Genomic DNA, 21,006 nt, shown 5'->3' with positions numbered 1-21,006 from the left:
CATAGGTAGAGGGAGAGAAAAGGTATCTTTGTGGAAATTTCCACCATCCTCTAAAGGATAGAAAAAATAATAGGATGTACCAATCAACTAACATTATACCCTGTGGGAGCAGAGAGCAGAGAGCAGAGAAGCTAGCTGAAAACATTCTCATTCAAGTCAAAATTTGACTGGCCTTAGGCAAAATTATTCTTAATATTTTGTTCCCCAGCAAATTTTCATGTCTTCAGATTTACATGGGAAGGGTTTTCTTCATCCATAGAATGAATGGACATTTCCAGATAGAAATTAATAATTTAAATTATGCAACAGTCCCAATGATTAGGGTCTCTTGGGACTATGATTTGCAATTAAGAATATTTTACCCCCACTTGAAAAATGACAAGAGCTAAAACAAAAACAGGCCAGTATAGGTATCAGAGCAACTGTGCTAATGTTTAAGGTTACTGAAGGTAAAGTACTTACAGAAGTATGCATATAAATTTCTATCAGATAGGACAAAAGCCAATTCAGTAAATTCACTCACCTTATTGAAAACTGTCCCTATAAAATCAAACCCAAATCAGTATGTTATCTTCAATTAGATTAAACTTCTATCTCAAATACTAAAGAAAAAAAACACAGTCAAACTCTCTGTATAAACACATAGTGACCCTAGACAATTTCAAATTCAAAATCATTTGAAGAGTAAAAAAACAAAATGCCACTGCTCTCAAAACCGAACAGCAGAGCCCACACTGGATCCTCTTACTGAGCACAGTACTATTGCATCCAACATACCACAGATACTCTCATCAGTTTCACATAAACTTTGACAGCTGACTTTAAAGTTCCTAGAAAACTGATCCCCAAAGTTTAGTCATCTTAAAGTATTACAATTTCAAAGAACAAATCATGGAGAGCTAAAGAAAACAAACATATAGAAGCCATATGTCATTGGTTAAAATGACATATTTAGACATGTAAAGAATTAAAGAATGTTGATAATGACTGAAGCTGGCTGATGGGTTCAAAAGAGTTCTCACACACTTTTACGTATGTTCAAAATTTTCCAAGTAAAATTATTTTCTTTTTATTGACTGACAACAGGTCAAATTTTAAATTCCAAAATGTGAGTTTTTGTTAGATGCTTATAAATGGTAAGGAGAGAAAAACAAGGTAACAATAAGTGGCGATTAGGTGTTTTAATAAATAACAATCCCTGTAAGATAGAATCAGCCCTAACTTACATTTTAAAAAATTGAGAATCTGAAGGGTAAATTTTTCTGAGACCATAAAAGAGCTTAAGTGAGATTCACGACCAAAGGAGGGAGGGAGAAATGGGGAGGAGAAGGGAAGGGAAAAAAAAGGAAGTCAATAGGATACTTAAAGGAAAGAAGGAAAAAAACACCATTGTACTAATACACAAAAGACAAAATTAGACAAAACAATTTCTAGAAAACACCAAAAGTTAAAAGATTCTTGTAAAATTATCCATAACGAGTATTCAAGGGATAAAAAAAAGACAAAAATACACTGTTCTTAAAAATATACAATTCTGTATCTGTAACTACTATTTTGTGTATTTTACTCTAGCTCCAACATACCAAATCCTGAAGAAATTCCATTTCTGCCATGAACCAGCTAAATACACACACACACACACACACACACACACACAACCAAAATTCCCCTAAATTTAAGTTAGTTATCTAACCACAAGTTTGAATACATTAAGAAAAGACTCTCAAAGTGTCTTAACATGTTTACAGTGGTATTTTATATTTGTAATACAGCAGACTTTGGTATATATATTCATTATATTTCAAGTTCACTGTACAAGTACATTACTCCAACCCTCCAATGTTACTGTGTGAAAATCTATTTTAAAGTATATAGACCTCAAAAAATGCTAGTTTCCCTCCTCACATCCTAACTGACAAAAATCTTGGTTCCTAAATTTGTATATAAAGTCAGAGTAGAAGAACACTAATTCTAGTACAGACCACTGATCTTCAGAAAGAAACAATCAGTTGAAAACTAGATATTAACAACTACTATGTGGCAACTTTATTCAGAAAAATCTATTATGGAAACCAATCAACTTCAAGGGAAGGTCGTTTGAATATTAGAGGTCCATTAACACATCTTGACAAATACTAAAGACACCATCTGATATTCTTTTCTACAACTGATTAATAAAAGCATCGTACTTTCCTATAAATGTGCTCAATGTAGTCACTATATAAAAGTCACAAAGAAGATGACTAAAATTCAACTTTCTTATAGGATCAATGTACAAGGTCATTTCAGTCTTGGAAGCTAAGCCAATTAAATCTTAACCATGACAGTAAAGAAGCAAACTCCAGCATCTTGCATAATGATTAACTGTCATTAATTCCATTCAATCTGAATAGCACATTCATTAAAGCCTCCCTTTTCCTAATATGCATTTTAGATTAGGTAAAGTGATGGGGAGGGATAGCTTCCATAAGGCAAATCTTGGTTATGTTAGGCAAGCTGTAAAAAAATCCATATACCTTCTCAAAGTCACTATCCAATTACATGATTGAAAGATGCCTTAAGCCACGACAGTTGACTCTTAACACGGACTTGAACTGCACGGGTCCACTTATATGTGAACTTTTTTCAATAAATACTCTAAATACATTTTCTCTTCTTTACGATTTTCTTGATAGCATTCTTTTCTCTAGCTTACTTTATTGTAAGAATACAGTATATAATACATACAACATATTAAAATATGTTTTATCAGTCAGGCTACCAATCAACAATAGGGTATTAGTAGTTAAGTTTTTGGGGAATCAAAGCTATACATGGATTTTTAACTGTGCTGCAGGGTTGGCACCCCTACACCTCGTGTTGTTCAAGGGTCGACTATATTTAACATTTAACGTTCTCTGCAATTATAAACCATATATGGCTTAGTGGTTAAGAGCTCAGTCTACATATTCTCTGAGTTTGAATCTCAGCAATATTACTTGCTCAGTGACTTGAGCAACAACTTATCCTCTCTGTGCCTCAGTTTCATCAATTCTAAAGTGAATATTATAATAGTATAATCTCTTCTGCTGTAACATGTATCTTTACTTTGAATTACCTCCTACAGAATTGCTGAGGAGGAGAAATAATGTAGAAATAGTGTGGAAGTCATGTTGGTTCATATGTAATTTATTCCAACAGAAATAAAGAGAAATCTTTAGCAATACATAAGTATCTTAAGAAAAAACCTGAATGTTTACAGGATTGCTTTCCTTTAATGCAAAGAGTACCTGATTTAATGACTGCAAGAACTAATGTGCTTTTTCCAGCATGTTAGGTATCTGACAATCTGCAAGTACAGATGAAGAAACGGCAAAGACATTTCCCCCTGCATTAAAACAATGAAGTAATGAAGAAAGCTACATCTTGCATCAGTACTGATAAAAATGTTGTTTATTAGAAGCTAAAAAAAAAACAAACAAACAAACAGGCCTACATCTCAAAGAAGGAAGCATAAGCTCCAGAGTTAGTCCCACAAAAGAGACTGTGATGCTAACATGAAAACACCAGCACATATTTAACCTTGCTAGTATTTTCATTAGGGTTACTACCGATTTTGTTAGTATTCTGGTTACCAAGTTCCACAGGTTTTGAATGGTGCATCCCAATCCTATTCCAACTACCCCCAACCCCTGTTATTTCATCCCTGGTATTTTTTGCAGAAGTCATTTTGGCACAAGTACCTATACCTATCTAGTAATTGTGAGAATCGTGAGAATTAAATTGTGTTAATACACACGTCAAAGAGAACGTGGCACACAATAAATCTTAGCTATTGCTAGTATCTATTATAACTCAAAATAATTAACTTCAACTGAAAAGCATCCCAATTATCAATATATTTTTCCCCTACCTCAAGAGCCATAGATCATCTCACCACCACTGTATATAAAATCTGACACCCTAAACCCCCCGCATCAAATACAAGACACCTGAAAATAGATTAAGAACCTTAAGTCCACCAAACGTCTTAGTAAACTAAAAAAATAACCCACTCACTTCTGGCTACAGGCAATACCTCATAATAAGGGAAATTAATCTGAAATGCTTTGGATTTTATGTCTGTTTGATGTCTATTAATTTTCACAGCAATTTGACCTAAGAAAATGAGTTGGTGATATTAATCATTTCATAGTTTGTTTATATAATTTTCTTGAATAATTAATCTTTTTCTCCATTGTAGATACCAATGAGATTCTTTAAATGAGTCCCTTGTTTCTAGAAAAGACGTTGACATCCCATTTCAAAGTGATTAAACTACTGTATTACTATCAGGATTAATTTTTTTGTTTTTTTCATTTAACATTAAATCAACACTTTTTTTAAAATGCTTCATATTAAAACATTTTTTTATACATGTATGTGTGTATTTATAAGCTCTAAGATGTAATGATTTTTATCCAAATTTTGAAGCTCAAAGATTATACAGACTGTATTCAACAAGGTATTACATATAGGATTTTAAGATATTTATATTACTTTATGAGAAAAGTGTTTTCACTAGAAACAAAATCCAAATACCTCACCAGAGGCCTAATTATGTAAAACTCCCATAGCTTTAAAAGATTTAGAGTCATGAGCCACTTAATGATGCAGTGCATCCCGAGAAATGTGTCAGTAGGCAATTTTGTCATTGTGCAAAATCAAGAATGTGCTTACAAAAACCTAGGTGGTATAACCTACCACACACCTCAGGCATATGGTATAAGAAAAAATGATTCTGCCTCTATCCTTCTATGTTTGTGGCTGAGACATCCCTGTAATAAAAGACAGATTAGTAGAAAAACAAAAGTTTAGTAACATGTATACCTCCTATACACATAGGAGAAACCCAGGAAAACTGAGTAACTCGCCAAAATGGCTGAAGGCACCACTTTAAATACAATCTTCAGCTGAAGACCAAAGGAAAAAAACGTTGGGAATGGGGAATCAGTTATGTGGTTACCAGGAAAAGCATGGGTATAAACAATACCAGGAAAAACAATGGGTATAAACAAATAAAAATGGGTAAGGTTGTTATGTAGATTTGTCTTCTTCAAGTCTTCCCCATGGATAAGAGGCACCCCCCTCTTCTTCATACAGACACCCTTAAAAATGAAAAGTTCCCTTACAAACGTAAATGTCTTTTAAAAGGGTAATTTTTACTTGGTTTTCAGAGTTTCTTCCATGTCTGCTGTTTCTTAAAATTAACCAGCCTAAGATAATCCTTACGCCAAAGAGACATATTGTGGGGTGACAAATCTTGTTTCTCTACAGCCCTAGGCTACAAACCTGTACAGCATGTTACTGTACTGAATACAGTAGGGAACTGGAACACAATGGTTATCCGTGTAATGCATTGAGCTACAACATTAAGACAGCTATGAGGTCACTAGGCAATAGGAATTTTTCAGCTCCATTATAATCTTATGGGAATACCCTCACATATGTGGTCTGCTGTTGACCAAAACATCATGTATAGCATGACTGCACTATTTAGTTTATAAATAAAAATTCCACACCAATGAAGTCATTCATCAAACAAAATCTTATTAGGCTATGAAAAAATCTTTTTCAGTTCTGAAGCAATACATTTATCTATAATAAGACATAACTAATTGAGACTTCATCAGTTTTTCATCTTTCCATAACATATATAGAAAATCCAGCGCTTCACTTCTCTCTAAAACTGCAATTTTTATAGAATATAAATTACTAAAAGACTGATGGGATAAGTCTGCTTAAAAGAACTCTGAGAAATAAATACAAAGACCCACATGCAACAGAGACAACAAAACTTAAGAGCATGAACATTAGATAGTTATATAACCTTAGAAGTCATCGGTTAAAAAAAAAAAAAAAAATCATTTGGTGTCCTCTACCAAAAGAATCCACTTTACAAAATTCCCAATTGCAATCTTCTAAAACTTCCAGAGACAGGAAATTCTCTACTTCACAAAGCATAATTCAATTACATATATTAATCTTGGACAATCCAACTAAATCTTTAAGGAATCAAAAAAAAAAAGAAAACACTAATTCACAGACAAAATCATCTTTAAAAATCTAAAACCAAGAGTGTTTTATGAAATTAGTCCGTTAGGATCCATATATTCTTAACAGCTTTTTTTTTTTTACTGTTGTCTTTATTTTGTTTTTTACTTTGTATTTTGTCCCAACAGCTTTTAAGCCAAAGACTCACTAGAAATCTACACACAAGTAGGTTTCTGAATGTATATCCCATTACATTAGAGCTAATGAACTAATATTTGAATAAGAGGAAAAAATTATTTTAAGAGCAGGTTATGCAACTATTTTGAAAATAAATTAATGATATTGCTCCTCTTAGAGTTAAAAGAGATACGGAGGTAACTCAAATTGGACAACGAAAAATACAAACTGCCTGACAATTATCTTCATAAGAAATAGTCAGAAAATAATAAAAGAAATGTGTACTGAGGTTTTAACAACATAACTTTGGCAGAAAATAAAAATAGATATCAGGCTTACTAATGATTATAATTTATTTGATGAAAAGATTAAGACGTTTTCATTTAACAAACATTTTTTAAGTATCGTTCACTGTGAAAAGTTCGAGAGGTACAAAGATAAATAAAACTATTATCTAAATATTCTGGACATTTATCTTTCAAGTACACAAAAACTATTAAAAACATTTTAAAGAATACAGGTGTGAAAGAGAGATACTTTATAATATAAAAAATATTTGGATTGGCACAAAAGTAATTATGGTTTAAAAGATTTTTAAAAAAATTGCAAAGACCGCAATTATTTTTGCACCAACCTAATAGATTAGTTCAGCTAGGTCAATATGAGAAAAAAGAAAAACTTAGTTTCCTTTTCTATTAATTCACAAACAGAAAAAAAAAAATTCTGATTTTTCAACTCCCAAATGATTTCTCGGTTTAAAAGGAACCAATTCTAATGGAAACAAGACTGTATACCGGAAGGAGCCTACATGATCAATACTATTAATTCTAAGAAACTATAAGGATTTTAAAATTTATCCAAATTTCTTTTAATTATCCACATTAATGAACAATCTAACAATATCTACTTGTGATCTATACAAATGTTCATATACTTTGAAATATTTATTTCTCTTCTAGAAATTTCAGTGCACAAAGATGCCTAGACACATTTTAATGACAAAAAAAAAAAAAAAAAAAACAAGAAAACATTAACTCAAAAATAATTCATCTCCTACATTGAAAACTACAAAACATTGATGAAATAAATTAAGGAAGACAAATTAAAAGACATTCTATATTCGTGGACTGGGAAACTCAATACTCCCCCAAAGTGATCTACAGATTCATTCAACCACCTCCTCATCAAAATCCCAGCCTGCTTTTTTACAGAAATTGACAAGCTGATCTTTAATTCACATGGAAATGTAAAGGACCTAAAACAGCCAAAATAATCTTGAAAAAGAAGACAAAAGTACATCCATCCCTATTCTAAAACTTACTACAAAGCTACAGTAATCAAGACAGTTTGGAAGTGGTATAAGAATACACTTATAAATCAATAGGAAAAAAAATAAGAATCTAGATAAATCCTTACCCTTATGTCAAGTGATTTTTGACAAAGGTGCCAAGGCAATTCAGTGGGAAACAATACCCTTTTCAACAAACAGCAGTGAGACAACTGGATATCCAAATACAAAATTATGAATTTAGACCCCTATCTTATTATTCTCTCACAGCATACAAAAAATTAACTTAAAATGAATCATAAGCCTAAATTTAAGAGCTAAAACTTTATGACATCTTGAACATAGGATGTGAAGTTCTAAAATGAGACTGTGATAATGCCTGCACAGCTCTGTAAACGTACTAAAAATCACTTAATTGTATACTTAAAACAAGTATACAATTAAAACAAGTATACATGAATTTCATGGAATATAAATTATACCACAATAAAGATGTTTAAAAATAAGTCACTTGTAAAAAATCACAATGGCGGTTAAACAAATTCCAAGAATTACACAGTATATTGCAGAGCTAATAAGGCTAATAGCTACATAGAAATTAAAAAATTGTAAGGTATGAATATGATGACTATAACTAAAATTACAAATATTACAATAGCAAATAGTTATAATAGCATTTAATGTGCTACAAATTATTTTACCTGCTTTACAAGTATTCATTCATTTAATCTTTACTACAATGTAGGTTCTCCCTACATTGGGGAAACTAAGACACTAAGAAGGTAAAAAAAACTTCTAAGAAGTTAAAAAAAAAAAAAAAAAAAACTTGTTCAAGATCACAACATGGCGTTGGGATAATGAACAGTATTTTTTCCTCTTCACATAAATATCTTTAACATTACTATTATATAATTATGAATTTGAAAAGGAGAACCGTGGACATCATTGTTTGCCTATCCAACATCCATCTACCCTTCCAATGTCTTAACCAGATTTTTGTGTATCCACCCCACCCCACACAGCCCAGGTAGTTCAGAGAAACTGACTCCATCCTTAGGTACAGCAGTTAGTCCTGGTTTCCTACAACCAATCCGTGTATTTCAATGTCTACAGTCATTGATTCAGTGGTCCAATCAGCACTCTTCTTTGGAAGACAGATGTTAGGACAGAGAGGCGCTCTCTCCCAAGAGATGCGAACAAAAATACATATGGCCCCAACTGCCACTGGCAGCCATACTACATCCATGAGAGGAACAGTAACAAATTGAAGCTGACATCACAGAAAGCAGAACAAAATGGAAAGAAACTGGTCTTTAATATTATTGTTACTGTAAGTCTTGCCCTACCTTTGGACTTCCAGATAAATGAATCTATAAATCCTTTTTACTGTGTTTAAAACTAGTTCAGGTTTCCTACTACTTATAACTTGAATTACCAACTGATATGGATGGAAGCCTATTAACAAGTATATTTCTAGAATGGATTACTCTTAACCCTTAAACTCATGAAAGCAGGTATTAAGGAGGGAATAATTCCAGATACACGTATCAGAATAAAAATATGTTCAATGATTATCTTTTCAATTAAGGTTCATATAAAAACTTGAAAAGTAACTACCTATGGATTTATGTCCCACACAGTACTTTTTAATATTTTAATGTTTTAAAATGTTATTTTCTAAGCTACAGATTTCCAATTCTTCCTGAAAAATCAAAAGATATTACACCATTAGGTCCATGTTACTGTAGCACAACAATCAGCTAGAATGGAATAGCAAGCAGCTGCTCCTTTAAGTCTACAAGTACACCCTCTGCACACAGTCAATACAAACGGAGCCTCTGTGTGATGTGCTCAACTCCTGTAGGTATGAAGATGCTGCACCATTAATATTTAGCAGGACCTATATCAAAAGCCATATAATCAGTACAGTAGTCCCACCTTATCCACAGGGAATGTGTCCCAAGACCCCCAGTGGATGACTGAAACCAAGGATAGTACCAAACCCTACATAAGAGGTCTGACAATTAAGTTCTCAAACTTTGTTACAACGATGTTGCTAACCTTTTTTTGATATCAGAAGGATTACTCATTATGAAATTGTACCAACTGGACAAATAGCTAACCAAGTTTACTATTTGAAAGTGCTGACAAGGCTGCGTGAAAAAGTTAGACGACCTGAACTTTTCGCCAACAATTCATGGCTCTTGCATCACGACAATGCACCAGCTCACATGGCACTGTCTGTGAGGGAGATTTTAGCCAGTAAACGAATAACTGTATTGGAACACGCTCCCTACTCACCTGATCTGGCCCCCAATGACTTTTTTCTTTATCCGAAGATAAAGGAAATATCGAAAGGAAGACATTTTGATGACATTCAGGACATCAAGGGTAATACGATAGCTCTGATGGCCATTCCAGAAAAAAAGTTCCACAATTGCTTTGAAGGGTGGACTAGGTGCTGGCATCGGTCCATAGCTTCCCAAGGGGAGTACTTCGAAGGTGACCGTAGTGATAGCCAGAAATGACGTATGTACAACTTTTTCTAGGATGAGTTCGCGAACTTAATTGTCCAACATCGTATGCTATATTTTTCCTATAACACTTTTTTAAACTACTTTTGCACTTTGAGGCCATTATTAAGTAAAATTAGGGTTACTTGAATACAAGCATTGCAATACTGACTAATAAAAGAGACAGCTACTAAACAACTAACAGTGGGAGGGGTTAAAACTTATGAATTGCTTATTTCTGGAATTTTCCATTTATTATTTTGGGACCACAATTGACTGCAGATAAACTGAAACTGCAGAAAGCAAAACTGGGGATAATGTGGGAATACTGTAATTAAAACTTATAATCCATCTTTTAAGGTTTAACATTGTAAGTAAAATCTGATACTTTTTAAGCAAAAAAAAAAATGTCATGAAAACATGTATCAGCCACCAGAGCATGAGAAACACTCTTCTTGAATTAAGCAGCACTGAAAACCTTTAAAATACCTGATGGAAAAAGCCTTAAACTCAGCATCAAGTTCCTGGAAACATGCCAATATATTTATTATTCTGGGTCCAAAAGTCTGACAAATAACGTTAGCATAAGACTAAAACAAAATAAAATGGTTTTAAATTGCAACTAGAAAAACGTAAAAGTTGACCAGAAATTTGAAGCACTTGAACACATAAGTGAACTATTAATCACAAACCTTACCTATAAAACAGATTTGCGAAACACATTACAAGGGTGGTCAATTTCAAAGGTATTTATAACAGAGTAAGGCCAAGATACTTTAGCAAAGTTGGGAGCAAAGTTGTACAGAAAGACCTCTGGAGTTATATGGCTCAACCACTAATTTGGACAATTCTGGGGAGAGGTTAATTTTAAACTTTATTATTTAAAGTAGGTAAAATGTAATCAGTAAAAAAGAATCAGTAAAACATAATCTTTTAATAAAATGCCTGAAAAATAGGAAAAAGTTGTAATAGCTATAAATAATAGTTTGAACTTTCTAATGAAAAATCCAGTGAAGACAGGATGAAAGAGGAGCACACATGAGGATTCAGTGATATCGGTAATATATTGCTTAAGCTAGATGGAAGGTTTACAGGGCTTATGTTGTCCTAGTATTTCATTACTTATTATAGTATTTCATGTTATTCTTCTGCCTGCATCCCATTTTTCATTTTAATTTTAATCCAATGTACTGACAATAAAAAAAGTTAATGATCAACTTTCTGCATTCACATTCTGAGTGAAAAAAAACAACTGAAGGACCAAATGTGTTTTGTATTGTTTTAATTTTAAGGTCTTCTTTAAGCCGTTTTTTCAAAGCTATCCGAAAGTTAAATAAGAAATGAAATGTAATCATGGAGGTTTCACCATCAACATTTAGCAGCACCAATGATTTCTGTGTCCTTACATTGGGGAAAGCTATACCTAAGCTATAAATACTTGCGTAGGGGAGCAAACAATTATACATCAAGTCAAGAGGCAGATATATTCCTGGAAAGGTGGCCAGTCTCAGAATCATCAAATTGTAGACCATCTATTTAAGCTGTCAGTGCCTGTTTCCTTTTCTAGAGAGTGAGATACAGGCATACTTAGGAGACATTGTGGGTTCAGTTCTAGACCACTGCAATAAAGTGGGTTGTAATCTTTTTGCCGGTGGAGGGTATTACCTTCAATTTGTAGAAAAGGCAACACCTGTGAAGCGCAATCAAGCAAAGCACAGTAACATGAGGTGTGCCCACATGAGGGAAGAATTAAAAAATATATGTACAACACCTGACCCATTCACACAGTAAATAGCAGTAACTTTTTAACATCACTTATTATTAATGCGATTCCCTTCCTTGAGATTAAAGGCTAGGGCTTACAACTATCAATTAGGAAATATTTAGGTGCAGCTGCATTAACATCCAGATGGATTAGCTCACCAGATTCCCAACATTTCGGTTCCCAAGGTTTTCTGAAGACTGGCCAAGACCCTAGATATCCACGAAGAAGTATGAAAAGTATGTACAGGAGAATGAAGAGAGAGGAACTAATCTAATCATCTCTGCAACTTGCTCTGCTCTACATGAGAAGAGAATGATGGTGATGAGGAGGTGTAACTGAACAGATTTTTCCCTCTCCTTCTAGCCAAACATCCATTACCCTGAAAAGCAGCTGTGAAGAACTTAACCAATAACCTTAAAATCTCTACCAGGCCTACAGTTCTGGGCAGCATATAAGCAAACCATTACTAGACAATTTGAATTTTCCTTAATGAGAAAACGTAAGTGACTCATGTTTGGTCATTCACAGGACATATTCTAAATAACAGAGGAGTTGGAATCCTCCTTCTGCCAGAGGAATGTTGTATTTCACACACAAAACAACCCATCATGGACTCTATCACTACCACAGATTTCTGTTTATCATCCAAGGCACAGGAGGTTTAGAAAAAGAAAAAAGGAAATCGAAAAGGAAAGTTTTCAAGTCTACGCTGAGGTAAAGGAATACGTCAATTTACCATTTATCTCCTTGAGATTCACAAACTTTTAAAGTCCCCAGACACACCAGATATCCAAAATGTTGATAATTGTTGCAATTGATGATCGATACCAGTGTTCCTTATACTAGTCTATTTTTGTGCACATTTGAACATTTCCATAACATATAGTTAAAAATATATGTGTATGACAAAAACAAAAAACAAAAAAAAAAACAGAGTAGAGAAATACCCTCTATTCAAAGATTTCATATTCCCAAAGTAAGTGAATTTCATCTAGCCACTTTCTCATTCTAGAAGTTGTATTGTAGGTGACTATTTAGTAAAGGTCTGGTGAAGGAAATAATTAACTGCCCTGAAATAAAATAAGTCTAACCTTGAAAACATAGAGGCAACAGTGAAAGGTGCTAAGCAATTATTACTACTGCTGATTAGTATTTGTTCTCATCTGTTATCTTCTAACAGGTGAGTAGGTGGTAGAGAGGAAAGTATTTTAAGATCCAATTTACTATGTATTGTTTACATTGATGGGCAACAGAGATTGGAATAAAGAAACCTAAAAAACCCCCTTAGAAATGATAATCATTTCTAAGAATGGAATAGAGGAAAAGGAAAAGTATTGCATATCTTTTAAAACTAACATTCACAGCTCCTAGTATAACCAGCAACTTCTAATGACCAAATATGCTTTACTGCTAGACATAAATTTACAAAAGAAATACTGATTATACTATATCTGCCACAATCCTCTTTTCAAATTGTCATTCAATTTTCACGATTTAACCCTAAATTCATCCCAAAATTTAACATTTGTTAGTTATGCCTTAAAATAAAACTAGTCAAAATTTAAAATAAACGCTAACTTTGCAGCAAATTAATCTTTCATCAGCCCTATGAACAAAACTTTCATGTTCAAAAATTATGGCAAACTTAGGCAAACTCCAACGAGTAGGTAGGACTACCATTTACATTATTTCTCAAGTCCAAAAAATATGGTCACCAGGACTTATTTAAAATGTCAAAGAGAAATGCAAACTTACTTATACATCCCAAGGGGGGTAAAATTACAGAATTAAACTCCAGTGGAAACCCCCAAAATACTTCCGTGGCAACAATTATTTTCTCAGCACAAACGTGATCTATGTGTTCACTTTCAGAAAAGCTGGAACATCTGAGTTTACATAATTCCCCTTAAATTAAAAAATACAAGAAATTGTTGCATTTAGGTCTGCAGAAATTTCTACCCACGGAAAAAGCGATCCTTAGTTTGAGTAAAGCACATGGCTACCCTTTAACATCTTGTTCCACAACCCACCGAGAATATATGCTTGTAAAATAGTTATCTACTTACCAGGTTAAAGACAGTTTCTACAATATCCCTATTGGATACTTCTCCAACTTCAACCAACCCCGTCAACACGGCAAATTTCATTCTGATGCCCCTGATGGGGAGCCCTGGTTTCAGGGACAATGCACCCTCTTCAGCAGAGGTTTCTTCTCCTTTCCCTCCACCTCCCCCGTCATCACCTGTTGGTGGCGGGGAAGGGACATTGTCTTCACTAGCCATCGCTAGTTCACAAGCAACTCGGAGTCACTCTGAATACAGCAATCGCTGCACTAGTGACAAGCACACGCAACGCAAAGCGAAAAGGGTCACTCTCCCAAGTTGTGGAGAACCCCCAAAAGCAGTTGAAGTGGAAAGTCCTTGGCGTCGCCCTCCTCTTGGAGAATATTTGTCCAATCTCTCTCCCCGAGGCTGACAACAACGCCAAACCCTATTGGAAGATTAGATAAACGTTAAATAGGCTAGGTTTTGTTTTAGGGTGTTTGGGGGGAGAGAGGGGAATAGTTATCGTCCGTCACATAAGTTACTAAAGGGCCCCCACTCCCAGCCACCCGCTCTCCCCGGCTCGAGGAGCTGGGTTCCGAGTGAAGGCGGGTTCAAGAGGCCCCTGAACAGGTTTACTCCTCCCCCACTCTCGCAGGTTCTAGGCGCAGGGCAACCTCTCCTCACAGGTGCACGAAAAGAGAAACTGTCGCTGGGAAAGGGGCGGGGGGGTGGGATCGGAGGAAAGGAGGGGGCCCCCAAGCTACACATCGAGGTAAAAAGTTACTCCTCACCCAGATACTCCGGACTCGTCCTCACCCCCCGCCAGGGAGCCGCGAGACGGAGGTGGCGGCGGAGATCCAGGGCAGGAAAAGGCGGGGGAAGGGGGCGGTGATTATTCTCAACGCTCGGCCCAGGGGGAGGAGTGGATCACCGCTCAGGCACCTGAGGTTCAACGGGGAGAGGAGGGCAGGTGTGTCGTGGCCAGAAAGGAGGGGATGCCCGGTGGAGATGGCGAGGAGAGGAGGGAGGAGAGAGAGGTCAGTGCACCTGGTCGCAGCCTCCAAGTTTCCCTAGTCCGCTCCCCGGGAGTCCGCGGCTGCACAAAACTCTTTGGCTTCCTGGTCCGCCCCACCCCTGCGCTCAACCTTTGCAAAAACAGCCGCTGCTGGTGCTACGGCCGCCGCGGCTGAGGCTGCTGGCGGTGCTGAGGATGCTACTGGCACAGCTCGCCCCGCCGCGGATCGCACGGCTGCCCCAGTGCCCACTGAAGCTGCTCCCCGCCGCCATGACAGCGCCACGGGCTGCCAGGCGCGGCGTGCGCCTGCGCGAGCGAAGGCGGAGGCCACCGCGCGGCGGGGTGGGGACGCGCGGGTGGCCTAGGGGGTCCGGGGAGGGCTTGGGCCCCGACTTGCTGGCAGGACAGCGTGTGAGGGCGGGCACCCGAGTAGGCGCGCTGCTCAAGTAGCACCAGGTGTGTCCCCAGCCCGGCGGGGAAAGACCTTTTTTCCTAGGAGCCGACTCTTCCCCTGCCTCCCACCCCCAACCTGGGAAGGTGCTTTGGCAAGTGCTGAGGCGGTGATTCTGATGCTCCTTCTGTTAGGTTCCCGTAGGGTCCCCCTGGCGCGGACGGAACCCGCCCCACGTTGCCAAGGTGTCTTCTTGGGTTTGGAGGACACCTGAGGGACCGCTACGAGCCAGCGAGGTGGCAGCGATGGAGCCAGCGAGGCTGTTGTCCTTGTCGAAGGGGCAGAGTGCCCACCGATGACTGCTGTCAGCTGCGGCCCGCCCGCCGCGTTCAGCGAAGACTTAGAAAAAGATTTCCACTGGGATGCCCCGACAGCTGCCACCGTTTGAAAGGGGGTGGGCGGGGGATGCTGTCCACGAGGAATGGAAAAGATTCCTTGCTTTGCAGCTGCCGCCCCACCAAACCTCTCCCACATTTTAAGGGAGGGAGGATTCCTGAGACAGCTGCTCCAAATAGCGTAGAGGCGGGGTTAATTTTGCCTGTAGATCTCTGAAGGGTTTGTTTTTCCCCCCCTCTCGTGATTTTCCAATGTGAAAGTTAGGTTCAACTCATTCTCAGATTAGTTTAAAAGGTAAATTAAGATTGAAACCAGCACAGATCATCATAATATGTCCTTCCCTTCCACCCCCACAATTAACAGTAAAGCATTCTTCCTGATGCATTAGTGAAAACCAAACAAATATAGAGAAAAGTGGCTTTTCACCCTTTCTGGTACTCTCTGACATTATAAGGCCTTCTGAAAAAATAATGTTTAAAAAACTCATAGTTCCCTAAAATGAAAGTGAAGCAAAAAGTGGGAGTCAAACAAAAGTTAGGAAGTACTATGGAGGAGTCAGAAGAAAAAAAATATTGGTTTGAGAGATGAAATAGTTTCCTAGAGAGTTATTTGCGATGGGCTTGAAAAGTCAACTGAATTTTAACTATCACATGGAAATTTGGGAAGAAGGAGGCAACACGAAAAGACAAGCAGAGTGTCTTTAGAAAAGTGTTACCTTTTTAAAATACTAAAATGAATTCAGCTGCACCAAATCTTATGTGGTTGCAAATGTTCGTTAAAGATTTGTTTTCAGTAAGTGGGTTTAAATACTGCAAAGATGAGGCAGACATTTTTCTTGTGGTCTGAATTCGTGGCTCGTGCATTGCCAGGGTAAGAAGCAACATCAGTGGCTTGCCATTCCTAAAACCCCTGAAAAAAAAAAAATTTAAACACCCCAGGTTTATATTTCACATGGTTAAATGAATAAGTCTGGAACAAGGGAGTGTGGTGTGCCTGCGGGAGAGAGACAACTTTCACTTGACCTTTAACACATCTGTAGGGAAGGAGGTAGGGAAGCAGTAAACAATGAGGCTTCTAATAGCATTTTTGTTTCCTCAGATTTAAGCAAATAGTCCAACCCTGAGTATGTTTATACATCCAGCTTATAAGTGCTAGTAAAGTATTTGTTAACTAAATAAATATCCTCCATTATGAAGGAGAAGATGATGGTAGTGAAAATGCCCTAAACACAGTGTGTCACAATTACTCAGTATAAATGATTTAGGGCTAAGGTTTGTGTCTATCATGAATTTGCCAACTTACTGTTAACACCGTTCTGGCAAAACAAAAGGGGACATAAGACAATTATACAAATATTTCCCCCAAAACTGTCAACTATATTTTATAATTTTTCAGAATTATTCAACATCCTGCTTTATTTCGCCCCTGGTTATAGTAAAATAGCAAAAACCAGAGTTTCACTGGAGAAAGAAGTATAAGGAAGGCCAAGGGGAAATTTTACTTCTAGCCAAGCCACAGTTTAGATACAATAGCTGTGTATTATTATTTATGTAAAAAGAATAGAACTGTGAAAGTGCTTCAGGGTACACTATACCTGTTAAGCACAGGTATAGTGCCTTCATGGCACAATACTTTGAATATTGCAGGTACTTCATGGCACAATACTTTGAATATTGCAGGTACACAAGACATACTATTTGGATTAAGTTAAAACTCTAAAGTGAACTTGCTTTAATTTTTCTGGCCTGAAAGCCCTCGCTTGAGTCTATACAACTACTATCAGAGGAAGGAAGATCTTGGTATATATGGTGATCTCAAAATGGAAAACAGTTTTACCATTTGTTAAATTTTGTTTATATTTCTCGATACTATAATGGAAGGTTTCTAGTCAAAAGTCTTCATATGAACTATCAACAGATGAGTTTATAGGACTGCCTTACTTGTATCCCTCTATCATACACTCGACTACTACCGTGTTTCCCCGAAAATAAGACCTAGCCAGACAATCAGCTCTAATTCGTCTTTTGGAGCAAAAATTAATATAAGATGTGGGGACAGAGGCCCAGAAAGCAGTTTCCAGGCTCTCGGCCTCACATAGAAAGGTGCTGGCTCAGGTAGTAAATGGCCATCAACTGTGATTGGATGGCCATCAGCTGTGGCTAGTTGGCCGTCAGCTGTAACCAGTGAGCCATTGGCCACTAATATAACTGCTGTGGCTACGCTAGCAGAAAATGGGGGCTAGCAAGAAGATGGTGGCTGAGCTAACAAGAGCGGATTGCAGAGAGGTGGATGCCACCAGAGAGAATATAGTAATATGACTCCCCTACTTATAGCTCCGTGGGTGTTCCTTTTTGGCCTCACCATATCCTGCGTTCTCTTGTGGGGAGCGGGACCAGAGACCCCGCAGGACGCCCTGCACGACATAAGACCCAATCTTATTTTACTATAATGTAAGACCAGGTATAATATAATATAATGTAATAAAATATAATATAGTTAATATAATCTAATACCGGGTCTTATTTTAATTTTTGCTCCAAAAGACGCATTAGAGCTGATTGTCTGGCTAAGTCTTATTTTCGGGGAAACACGGTATACAAAAATAAGGGGAATAAAGGAAGGAAAAGGAAGTCTCTTATAAAGCTAGAATCAAATTTTCTATCACTATCGAATTTGTATCTCTGACATCACTATCCTGACAGAATTAAGAACTGAAAGGCTTATCATAATTTTACTTGCCTTCAGCATATATTGAAACCATAGCAGGAAAAAAAAAAGTTGATTCAAAACAGGAAGGCTTGTGCATAACTCAGAGGAATTCAAGTGAAGAGAATGTAATTTTATAGTAAAATCAAGATTATTGATCTACAAACCCTCACCTATATTAAAAAAATAAAATTTTGATAACAAAGATGGGATGGATACTTCTTGACATTTTCCTAGGGTATGTATTAAATGATTAAACCTACATGATTTGCTGTGCAACTTAATGTATACCCCTGAATTTGGAGTTTTCTTCAAATTGTTATTTAGCATAGCTTATGTTATTTAGCATAAGGCTGGGAATTTGTGGCCCTAACTTGCAGCACCCTCTCTGTTAGGAAGTCAAACATTGCTTTCACTGTTCATTAAATTTTCCAAATGTTGAATAAAACTTCAAATGTGAGTAACCTTTATTAACAACATTTTGGGGGGCGTTAGACTCTGGAAATAATTAGAATTTAAGAGAAAAGACATTTCTTACTCTTACAGTTGGAAAATCAAAAGTTTAACATTAAAAGTTCATGTGATTATTCAATATCTAGCAATTCAAAATGATCCTTATCAATTTATTATATTTGGGGCACTTTTAAATTCTTTTTTTTTCTTGTGCATGTCACACAAAGGGTAGAGACATTGAGAGGGGCAACTTCATTTTCAACAAGTATGTTAACCAAGGCATAAAATACATATTAATGCAATATTTCATGTAGTTGACACGGACATAGAGTAGGTTGGTTGATTTGCCTTCTGTTTTCCCATCTCTATTTTGTTAAGTAGTGTGTAAATAGGTAGCCCATTTGCAGTATCTCTTACGATATAGTAAGATAGTAATTGTCATGTGACTTCAATGAAACATGCACCACCCCATCCCACTTTTGTAATCTATATAAGTGCATATCCCTAGAATGACTATTGGCACTGTCGGCTAAATTGTGAATCACTTGTCCATGGAGGTGTCTGAAAGGTCAATGTGTCCCCTCAAAATAGTAGGTTATCATTTGCGTCATCAAAATAGAAGTGGGAGTTCACATAAGAAATGAGACACGAGAAGATTGACTTCAAGCAAACAGAAAAAGAAACATTTTCTAGCCCTTACTGTCTGGGATTTAAACTTTGAATTGCTATTAGTACTCCCAAGTAGACAGAAAAAGATGACTTCTGTAATGTATAGGCTGGGGAGCGGGATGTGAAAGAATTGGGGAGATGTTTAAGGGTACAAACTTGCAACTAGTAGATAAATCCCGAAGATCTAATGCACAATATAGTAATTATAGTCAACAATACTGTATTATAAACTTCAGAATGGCTAAAAGACTAAATCTTAACTGTTCTCACCACAAAAAAAAAGAATGCTAATTATGTGACATGATAGAGATGTCAGCTAAATGCTACAATCATTGCAGTATTCAAATGTATCAAATCAATGTGTTGTACAGCTTAAACTTACACAGTATTATATGTCAATTATATCTCAAAAAAATAAGCTTCATGGAGAAAAGAATGCCTTGAAAGACAGGTATTCTGTCTTGAAAGACAAAGAGGATAGTATGATTTGAGAAAAATGTTCAAAACAAGTAGCAAAGTATACAAATTCCTAAAAGTAAAAAACAGCATGGGTTCCAGGGCCTATGGGACATCAAAGGGAAAACGTCCAATGTAGAATCACAAATGGAGTTGGAGATTAAAATGTATCACCCACCAGAAAGATCATCAGTGAAAGTGTGTAAAGTCAAAAGAGGAAAACAACTACAGACTCTGGGGTGTGTGGTAGGCAGCAGAATGCTCCCCTCCCCCGCCCCAAAGATGTCTACGTCCTAATCCCTGGAACCTGTGAATATATTACCTCACATGGAAAGAGGACTTTGCAGATCATTAAATCAAGATCTTAACATGGAAGATTATCCTGGATTATATAGGTGAACCCAATGTAATCACAGGGTCCTTACAAGTGAAAGAAAGGTTATAATCAGTGAGAAATTTTAAGGTGCTACACTGATGGCTTTGAAGATAGAGGAAGAGGCCCGTGGCTTCTGACCTCTAGAACTGTAACATAATAAATTTGTGTTGTTTAAAACTAAACACGAAAAGGAAAATATATTTCCACCTTTTTCATATATGCAGCTAGCCTCAAATACAGAAAATGACTTGGATCTGTAATTGCCTAGCTCTGTGGGTCTTATCCTTGGCCATGCTTTAGAATCACCTGGAACCTTTCATAAATCCCAATGCCCAGGACAATTAAATCAGAATCTTGAGTATGGCCCAGGCATCAGTATTTTTTACAGCTTACAGCTTCCCAGTTAATTCTAATGTAGAGCCAAGGTTTATAGCCACTGAACTAATTTATTTTTATTTGATTTCATAATACTCTTTTGATGGCATATATAATATTGTTAATGTTAATTAAAATAACTTGTGTAAAGATTTTCGTATCACTCATTTAGATTATTGGAAACAATCTACAGTGTCCCTAAACCTGGACAATCTAGATGACATATTTCTATTCCAAAAGCAACAGTCTTTAAATCAGGAGAGAAGAATTGAGAGTTCTGTGTAATGAAAAGACAGTTGCTAGATTTCATGTTAAAGGCAACATAGAAATAATGCCAACTTCAAAATGGTTTATTTCTAAAGTAAAATG

General features: G+C 36.6%; 1 protein-coding gene across 2 annotated transcripts in view; it reads right to left on the bottom strand.

The window, feature by feature from the left end:
• LRBA (LPS responsive beige-like anchor protein) overlaps positions 1-14,732 on the bottom strand; it is a 561,748-nt gene extending 547,016 nt beyond the window's left edge. For both annotated transcript variants that reach the window (XM_019722880.3, XM_019722903.3), the window contains exons 1-2: positions 14,592-14,732; positions 13,822-14,245 (exon numbers count right to left, since the gene is read on the bottom strand). In XM_019722880.3, the coding sequence (XP_019578439.3) occupies positions 13,822-14,037 (216 nt within the window). In that variant the 5' untranslated portion in view covers positions 14,038-14,245; positions 14,592-14,732. The remainder of the gene's footprint in view (positions 1-13,821; positions 14,246-14,591) is intronic.
• Between the last annotated feature and the right edge of the window lie 6,274 nt (positions 14,733-21,006).

This window comes from Rhinolophus sinicus, chromosome 15 (genome assembly GCF_057876585.1).
Source record: "Rhinolophus sinicus isolate RSI-liver-muscle chromosome 15, RSI-T2T, whole genome shotgun sequence".
Classification (NCBI taxonomy): Eukaryota; Metazoa; Chordata; class Mammalia; order Chiroptera; family Rhinolophidae; genus Rhinolophus; species Rhinolophus sinicus.
The sequence above is the reverse complement of the archived record's forward strand: the minus strand, read 5'-3'. Positions and strand labels throughout refer to the sequence as shown.